Consider the following 9,351-nt stretch of genomic DNA (forward strand, 5'->3'; position numbering starts at 1 on the left):
TGGCCCAGACCTCTTGGCTGTAGATACAGGTCTGTGATTCAGGGCCACTTCTGAATTAGAGAAAGGAGCCTGAATAAAATTGCCTGAAGTGGCACAGGACCACTTATTGCAGGAGGTATAGTGCTTTCAGTTAGTCCTCGCTGTGGATAGAAATCCTTTCTGGTTATACCTCAAGTATGTTTGCATCAGCCCCTTTAAAGCACGTGTTGGTGATTTTCGTGTCCCAGCTATCACGTTTTCTCTTTGAGCAGCAGATTAGTCAGCACACTTGTCTCTGAATAGGTACTTCAGGGTGGTGAGAGTTTCAGCTCAAACTGGATGCATTTTACACTCAATAGCCTGCTAAATTATGAATTTATTTGAAGTTCTCTGCTTCCTGACAAAGCCAGAATGTGTATTTCTACAGGCCTCAGTCCTGCTCACCTTGGAACTGCAAGTTTTGGCGGGGACTTTAACATCCAGTAAGGTGGAGATCAGGTAAAACTGTAGCATAATAAGCTAAGTTTCATCTCTTATAGATACACTGCCATGTTCTACGTAAGGACCACTGCATCTGTCATCATTAAATTTATTTACAATCACAGAAAAGACACTTGTCCATACAGGTGGACCTCCAACTGGATGATGTAGTAGTAAATGTGAATTTAAAGCAAGCCAGCCAAAGGAGAACTGCCCCAAGGCTGAAGACACTGTGGGATTGCACCCTGTTGGGGAGGGCATAGCCCAGCACAGCCTGGAGCTGCTGGCTGTGAGGAGCAGCATTCTTGTCAGTGTCACCAACAAGGAGAACTGGAACCCCTCTCTCACCTTCAGGTCAGTAAGATTCTGCCAGAAGGGTGAGGTTACTAAAAAGGAGACTACCTTAGCTATATAAGATCTTCTTGCATTTCTCTTTCAAGTTTTTGGAAATCTTAGACTTCAAAGGGTAAGCCTGCACAGTAAAAGTTTGAGGTATACCTGCCTAAAATGCAGCTCCTACAAATCTTTATGCGTGGACTTGGCTGCTATCACAAATTGCGTGCAGAGAGGATGTGCAGGCCTGGTACCTGGAACGTTTTTCTTCGGAACTCGGAGCTCCAGCACCTTGAGCTGAAACTATCAGCACAGACAAGTGGCCAGGACTTCTGAGAAAGTAAAACTATTGAAATCAAAGAGTCACAGCCCGCCCGCATCCCGGTGCAGCCCATTTACAGAGACCACACTGTGCAGCCCTGCAGCCAGAATGCACTGATGCACTTTGGAACCTGCATCTCTGCTGAACTGAGTTGCCGAGACCAGGAGGAGAGCACCTGGTCCCACACACAAACAGGCCTTCACTTGACAATCAGTGTCAGAACTTTTCTGGGTAGCAGACTTGGAGCCTAAGGTATGTTTCAGGTAGCATCAGGGGAGTGAGATGTTTGTTTGTTGGTGGTGTTTTGTTGATTTTTTTTTAATAACAGAAATATATATTTATATATAGTAATTTTCATCTTCACTCATCAGGAGAGATCTGAGGCTTCCTTCTGTTCAGACCAGCCTGGTGCCTGAGTGGAAAATTTCACTGCCCAGTTTCAGTGAGGTGCAAATTAGTCTGGTTCTCATGAATAGTTGTAAAAGGCAAGTTACTGCCACAGGGCTCAGTAACAAAGAGGTCTCCATGGACAGCCTGTCATCCTGATGAGACACGCTTCTTAATTAAGCAAATAGGCTGCATTGTAGCTGAAGCAATTGCTAAGTGTCCCAACTTTCCTCATCAGATCACTGAGTCTGGAGTTACAGAGCTCCCAACAACAAGGGGTTTTGAAGGATTTCAAATTAGTTCCAAGTCTAAAAGTTCGATGCTCAAGCATGTGCAGCATGCATTTCAAAATGTGTTTGAAGAGCAGTAGCCGAGTTTCATACTACTGCAAAGACCTTTGAAAGGAAGAGAATGGGTAGTATCCCAGTATTTCTGGAAAGACCATAGATCCATGCTCATCTGGATTTGGCACAACTGTACTTGCAGGCAAATCAATTCAGAAGCAGCCCTTGCAGCTGATCTTAACTGATTTCCTATTCGAGCACCTCAATGACACTGATTCATGATTAATGGGAAAACCAGAAAGAAGCCATGGTCAAAATATTGGGCAAACTGTTTAAGCTAATGAGGGAGGACACTGGTTTTTGGGAAGCAGCTGGTAGTGAGAGCCTGGAGGAGAAAAGGGAAACAGCTGCCTGCAGATAAGAACTAAAGAAGTCAAGCACAGGAGCAAAGTGAAGGGGAACACACTGGTGTGCTTCAGCACATGAAGTGCCAAGACACAAACGGTGTATGAATATTGCTCATCTCACTCAGCTGATTGGTACCCTTAGGTTATGCCTACACCAGTGCATAATACAAGCCCCAGGGAGTTAACCTGGGTGCTCAGTCCCTCATCATCTGCTCTGCAAAACATATTAGTGTACCATATTCTGTAGTAAAACCATTTGCAACAGTCCATATTCAGTAACTCTGATTGCTCCTGAAGGACCACCAGTTGAATGATGCTGGCCACCAGGGCCTGCAAGAGCTACGTGTCTACTGGGCTGCTTGTCAGGCTGTGGTCTAGACTGGATGAATGCAGTTTAAAATGAACTGTCCAAAGCCTGCCATTTAAAAAAAGTGGATCACCTCATAGATCTGACTTAGGGCACAGCTGTGTCAACAGTTACTCAGCACAGCTGTATTAATTCAGGCTCTAGGGGAGAAGGTGGGAGTAGAGTGAGAGCAAATGACTTAAACCAGATCTACTGCCAATGAAGCATGAAGCTGTGCCCTCTGTGACAGCAGCTGGTGGCTAAGGGAGGTATGGGTGTATATCCACATTACTCAGCCAGTCATTCCAGTCACATTCCTTCTGTTCACAGCTTGCTTGAAGGAATCTGTGCTCTTTGAGCTGACGTTCTCTTTGCCCTTAGTGATATCTCCCATCTGGGAGCTCACCTCCACGCGAAAGCTCATTGTTAGCATTAGGACTCTATGCGATGCCAAAAAGAAGAACTCCACAGCACAACAGATTTGATCACTTCATTTTCTTGCCTAAAGCACACTGTAATTTCTTCTGTTTGGCTCTGTGGGTGGAACAGGCATTTCAGCATACACTGCCACGTTCATTACACAGAGTTCTTCCGCGCTAGATATATTAACATCTTTGTTATTACTGCCAGCTCTCTCCTCCCCCATACCAAGCGGCCGCCTGAGCGAGGATTTCTTTTAAGGACAGACTCCCAGTAGTAGTTTTCTCCTTCTCCAAGTGAAGAAGATCTCTTCAGAGGTCAGTTCCTTCTGCTTTCTCAGAATCCTGCCACCCCCAGATTTCTTAGAAAGTCATTATTTGAAGATGTCGAAACCACTAGCAAAAATATCACATGAATTCTAGAAATCGGTGTCATAATTACCTCTTCATAATCAGTAACAACACAAAAGCATAGCGTTTGAGTTAAAAAGTTTTATGCAGGAAAAAACGTTTAACATTTAATAAAAAATCAAGTTTGACATAGCTTATTTTTCAAATGTCACCCTTCTGCTCATCAACTGACAATTAGAACACCACAGTTAAAAAAGTCATCCTAAATACTTTAAAGAGCCTTATAAAAACATTCATAAAGTGCCACCCACAAAAGCACCTAAACAAGAATCTGAGAGAAATACCCATTAGGATGTTAATTTACTTAATTGCTGCTGAGGAGTAAGCTGTCATTTGTGGAACTGTCAATTTAACCACCATACAACCCAGCAAAAATACCGCTCCACAGACACCCCAATAAAGCACATGTATGCAGAGGCACCCAGCACAGTCTTGTGGGGCTTTAAAATAAATAGGTACTAACATCACCCAAAACCAAGACTACTGGCAAGTAGGAAATGCAGATTCTGAAGGGAGTGATCATCCCAGGCTGTGGCCTTACCATGTGGTAAAACCCAGGCAGCTTGTACAGCAAACAGGTACAGATTTTAGCTGGTTTTTACTGGGATAAAAATCATTCCCTGCTAGAAATAACAGAGAAAGGCACTGATTCTATGCTCTCCTCTCTGGCCTTGAATGTACCGTACCATATAAGCACCTTTCCTTTCCCTATCCCCAAAAGAGGGGCTCAGAACAACCAGCGCACCACAGGGAACATAGTTTGTTTCACAGCAGCCTCCCTCTGCTCAAGTAATTCTGGCAGAGCCCCCAGAGTTACCCAGAACACAAGAGGACAAGGCTCTGAGGGCTCCCTCCCGCAAAACTCATGTCCCATCTGAGGTGTCCAGGGAGCAGCTGTGCATCTTCCCAACACCAGGTAGCTGCCTGTGGTCCACACAGCCTTCTCCACTCCCCCAGCTAGTCTGTATGGTGCTTCTGGTGGCGCACCAGCTGGGGCTGGAAACGAAAGCTCTCCCCACACCGGCTGCAGCGGTACGGCTGCTCCCCAGTGTGGATGCGGGTATGCTTGATGAGGTTGGAGTTGCCACTGAAACCCCGGCCACACTGGCTGCATTTGTAAGGCTTCTCACCAGTATGGGTACGAGTGTGGTTAATGAGGTCAGAGCTCTGCCCAAAACGTTTGCCACACTGCCCACAGGCATAAGGCCGGATGCCGTCATGGGTTCGCTGGTGCTGAAGGAGGTGGGAGTGTTGGCTGAAGCTTTTCCCGCAGGCTGGGCACTTGTAGGGCCGCTCGCCTGTGTGCATGCGCTGGTGCTTGATGCAGGTGGAGCTGTCGCTGAAGATCTTGCCACACTCACTGCACATGTAGGGCTTGAGCCCGGTGTGGATGCGCTGGTGCTTGAGGAGGTTGGAGCTCTGGCTGAAGCTCTTCCCGCACTCAGCACAAGTGTAGGGTTTCTGGCCCGTGTGGACCCGCTGGTGCTGGATGAGATGGGAGCTCTGGCTGAAGCCCTTGCCACACTCCCCGCACAGGAACGGGCGCTCCCCAGTGTGCATTCGCTGGTGCTGGATGAGGTGGATGCTCCGACTGAAGCCCTTGCCACACTCAGAGCAGATGGTGGGCCGCCCTGCACACGGAGCGCGCTGTGAGGCTGCTGATGTCCTTCTGTCCCGCCTTTTTACCAGGCTGATATCAGAACAAGGCAGCTTAGTCACCCCTTCTTCCTCACAGCAACCTTGCTGAGCCCCTGAGGAATCGCACCGACTTCCATGGCTGTTCCCCAACTGTTCCTCTCCTCCTCTGGATCCCGCTGCCAACACATCCTGCAGATCTGTGCTTGCACGGTGATCTGGAAGGGGACTTAGCTCATCATCTGGAAAAAAAGTATAACTCTAACTGTGATTCTTGGTGGGAAGTGGCACAGCAGAGAACGGGCAAGCTGTTATCCTAGGGAGCCTGGTCTGCACTGTGTAGGAGGAGCAGTAAAGAGAAAAGTGACATGCCACAAACAGCAGAGCCAAAGGCTATGCTACAGGTGCCTCTTGCCTCCAAGAAATCTTCACATTTTGTCTTCCTAATACTCTGTCTTCCTATATATACTCTTCACAGCAGGCTGCCAAAGGCTGTCTGCCTGCCCTGAGGGGGAAAGAGCAGGTCTCCATATGAGCTGCATGAAATAAAATGGCTGCTAAAGCAGCTCAAAGAGCATTTTGCTTGCTCTGTGTTTATAATCTTATCTAACTTATTCCTCACCCATGTGTGTCTCCTCTGAGGCCTCATGATCTTGTTCGTCTCCTTGGTCCATCAGTGCAGTTACGTCAGGTTCAGCAATCAGGAATCCTTACAAAAGCAAACAAAAGCAATCATCTCAGTTGAATATTCAGCAAGAGCTTTTCACGTGTCTGAAAATCTACTGCCCCTGCTGAATATGGGGAGCAAGCAGAGTGGTTGCCTGAAAGAATGAAGTCAACTGAGCAACAAACATTTATGGACATTCTGTACCCTACTGAGGTACCCGGTGTCAGAGACTTGCCTTAGAGGAGATTCAAGGTTGCCCCTCTTACGATAAGTGTTAGGACACAGACCAGACGTGCTGGACTCCTCAGAACCGGTTGACAGCAATGCTAGATACCAGCGTAAGCAACGAGCAAAACCCAGCCAAGCCGTACTTACAGTTCTTTAATGGCAGCCAAAAGACTCATTACTCTCCTAAGATTATTTTAAAGGGAAGATGTTTCTTTAGTCACCAGAACCTGATTTTCTTACTTGATACCTCATCTCTTCCTTCTCTTTCAAGACTCTCAGGCTGAGGCAGCAAAACCAACAAAACATGATGGCAATATGATGTCTTGTCTACTCTAGCTGGATTCTATTAGTTCCCAGCCTGGCATCCCTCCTGAGCTCCAACAACCGCCATGAATGCAACTGTTGGGCAGGCTGCTCTTACAAACACCATCAGCACCAAGGATGAGAACTTTTCCTTCAGGATTTACTATTTTAAGGCCAAACTCAGCCAAACAGTAAGCAACAGCAGTTAGTATCAAAAGGGCAGGCATTAGCAGTTGTTGCAGGAAAAAAAATGCAGAACAGAGAAAATAGTCACTTTACGTTAAGAAGTAGGAATCAAAGATGGCAGGGAAGGGATACCACGTGGGTGAATCTAGGACCAGAGGCTGATGGCCTCACAGCTAAAGCTGAGGTCACTTATGGGAGTATTTTCAAAGCATTAAAGACATTGCTTTTTTCCCTCCTTTTAATCTTTATAGGTTTTTACTAGTTTGCATCACTTCAAAAATACACCCCCTGAACTCTGCTTCAAGCTACCAATCTCTCTGGACAACTGATATCTCTGGACAGCTACTTGAGCTCCAGAGGGGATGGACTAACTGGACAGATGTCCATTGGTGCAAACCAACACTGATGGGTACCTGCTCCTGGACCATTCCATCCTTCACCAACAGCTACTTTACAACAGGTAGTGGGTGATAAGTGCCAGAATCAAGGAGACAACTCAGATGAAGGGAACAGTTTGAGACCTTGGATGCCTGCAATTACAAAACCACCAGTCCTGAAGTCTTTTATCCTGTGTAGCAAAGCTGGCCAGAAACTAAGGGAGCAAGCAAAAGAGAAAGACTGCAATCTTGAACTGCAGAACCATGCAGCAAAAAAAAAATCAGATACACAAAAATGAAGCCTTAGCAAAAGAAGAGAGGCCTTAAAAGTTAATAATCTGAGTCCCTGCTGTAAGTATCTGCTGAATGCTGAAGTGGACCGCCCCTGCAGATGGATCACTTCCAGCAGCTCCAAGCCAATACATGAAGGGTGGTTGCTTTCTGCAGCCCTACAGCTCTCGGGACTTTGCCACTATCGAGACTCTTTGCTGCAACAGCCCGGCACTACAAGCTATTTACACAGTGTGATACATACCAGACAGCCCCACTCCAAAGCAGTGGAGTTGCTTGTGCGTGGATTCAAAACTGTGTCCACACAAAGACCTCCCCTCCAGGCAGCTGCCCTCAAAGAGCAGGGCTTCCCTCCAAAAGCTGTTAAGAAACCCGAACTTTGGGAGAGCAAAGCCCTCAGCACTTCAACTTCTAACAAATGTCCAACAGTTGCCACCCAGGGAAACATTAAGCAAGCGGGCAAGGTAGAAAGAATTCCCTTCTGACCCTGGAAAGATTTCCTGGCTCGGGTTGCCACTGCCACACTGCTGCTATGCTCAGGTTTGCTACAGCAGCTCAGCAGAAAGCAGACAACCCAAAAGACAATTAACAGGCTGGTCTGGAGCAAGGAAGAGTTTTATCCTTTCCCATGATCACAGTCATGTCCCTGTGAAAGGAAGGGACAAACCTCATCAACAGAGAGAACGTTCTTTCAGGGATTTCATCCCTTGCTAGCAGGATCCCTGGGCATATTGTGTTACTGCTTGAATGTGGGAACCAAGATGGGAAGAACGTCTGTGTATGTGGGTGTGTGGGGCTCCTGCAGGCACCATCCACAGCTTTACTAGAACAGGATCAGAAGGGTATCTAATTCGGGCCTCCAGCAAGGGATCTGCAAATCCCCCGTGCTGTTCCTGGGGCCTTGGCTTCAGCATTGCAATAGTATTACCTAGATTTTGCAGCTGGCTCCTACAATTTATGTTCTTTACCTTGGCTACTTATTTTCTCTTCTGACCACTCAGCTCTGTATTCCTGCCATGGCTGTACCAAGCTGTGGAGGTTACAGGACTCATCCTAGTGCAGCTCTCCATACTTTCAGCTTCTCAGGCTCCTGCAATGCTGTCGGTGGCTACGCGCTCTCTGCATGGTCACGCCAGGCATGACAGCACAAACCTGCAATTCAGAACAAGGTGTTCAGATCTTCGTCTTCCCAGCTATTATCTGGGATAAATAATGCTTGCAGTAAAAAGCAAAAGGTGAAGATATTTTCATCACAGACAACAGTTACTTATGCAGCTGCATGCATTTCTTTTGGGCTTGATGAGAGCCCCCTTCCCTGTACCATCAGATGTACTCATAACCTGCAGTGCTTGCCTGCGCCTGCTCAGCCCTGAGCCTAGCCAGGGGTGCTGGGGCACAGACAGGGGAGGGCTTCTGTGGGGTGCACTGCCGGGGCACCCCCAACGGTGTGTGGGGAGCAAGTGTGGTGTAGTTTTTGGGGAACAAGGCAGTGGCAGGGGTGCAAAGCTTCCTGTCTCCAACAGCCATCAGAGGCACTGGGTGGAAAATGGGGAGAGACCGGCGTTTGCCCGTGGGCAGGAGGATGGAGGGGGGAGCGGCATTACAGGTAAGGGAAGCGAGCAGACAAGGGTGGCAGCTACAGCAGAGCCCCACTGTGCCAGGGGCGAGCCGGCCCTCCCCTTCTCCGAGCTGCATTTTTGCTTCTCCTCTGGGTATCTCCCTCCTGCACAGGGCGAACGACAAAGGCTCTGACGCGGGTCTCACGCCCGGCTCCCGGCGCGGTTGGCCTCCCCCGGGAGCGGAGCGGCGCGGCACAGCCCCGCGCGGGCTGGGGGCCCCCGGCCCGGCCCCCCGGTGCCGCCCCATCCCGCAGCGCAGTGGGTGCGGGAGGCCCGGCCCCGCCGTGCAGCGCCGAGCCTACCTGCAGCCGCCCGCGCCCGCTCCCACCCCGCCGTGCGCCGGCAGCGGCTTCCTGCTCCGCGGGCAAAGGGCGCTTCCTGGGCGGGGCGGGCGGCGCTGGGACCGGGGAGGCTGGCGCAGCGCCACTGGGGCCGTGTTCCGCTCCGCGCTCCACCGCGGGGAGCTGCACCCCATGGGCCGCTGGGCGGGATGCCCTGCGCCTGCTTGCGCGGGGAAGAGAGGCCTGGCGGGAGGAGGCGTCGCTTGTTCGCGGGACAGCCGCTCCGCAGCCTCAGGTCCAGTGGCTCGCAGCGGGCTGTTGTCCAGAGGCGGGTCGTCGCCCACCGCAGGGTTTTGAAGCGGCGCTGTTGTTCTGTGGTCCCTACTTAGATTAACC

The 9,351-nt window shown here is 49.4% G+C and overlaps 1 protein-coding gene across 2 annotated transcripts; it reads right to left on the reverse strand.

Moving 5' to 3' along the window:
• Positions 1 to 2,599: 2,599 nt before the first annotated feature.
• LOC115601630 (zinc finger protein 70-like) lies at positions 2,600 to 9,036 on the reverse strand. Of its 2 annotated transcripts, XM_030471918.1 has the most exons (4): positions 8,977 to 9,036; positions 8,024 to 8,207; positions 5,626 to 5,712; positions 2,600 to 5,245 (listed from the first exon to the last, which is right to left on the reverse strand). In XM_030471918.1, the coding sequence occupies exons 3-4, from the start codon at positions 5,675 to 5,677 to the stop codon at positions 4,326 to 4,328; spliced, it is 972 nt and encodes a 323-aa protein (XP_030327778.1). In that variant the 5' UTR covers positions 5,678 to 5,712; positions 8,024 to 8,207; positions 8,977 to 9,036; the 3' UTR covers positions 2,600 to 4,325. The 2 variants fall into 2 exon arrangements, with proteins under 2 accessions (XP_030327778.1, XP_030327779.1); XM_030471919.1 differs by lacking the exon at positions 8,977 to 9,036 and having other exon boundaries at positions 8,024 to 8,855.
• Positions 9,037 to 9,351: the final 315 nt, after the last annotated feature.

Source organism: Strigops habroptila, chromosome 2 (assembly GCF_004027225.2).
Source record: "Strigops habroptila isolate Jane chromosome 2, bStrHab1.2.pri, whole genome shotgun sequence".
NCBI classification, from domain to species: Eukaryota; Metazoa; Chordata; class Aves; order Psittaciformes; family Psittacidae; genus Strigops; species Strigops habroptila.

Excerpts from the sequence above, each read along its gene's own strand:
- LOC115601630 (XM_030471918.1), bottom strand. The coding sequence starts at position 5,677 with ATGGACCAAGGAGACGAACAAGATCATGAGGCCTCAGAGGAGACACAC. Across the intron at positions 5,246-5,625 it reads CTCAGAGGAGACACACATGG|ATGATGAGCTAAGTCCCCTT; the intron begins GTGAGGAATAAG and ends CTTTTTTTCCAG.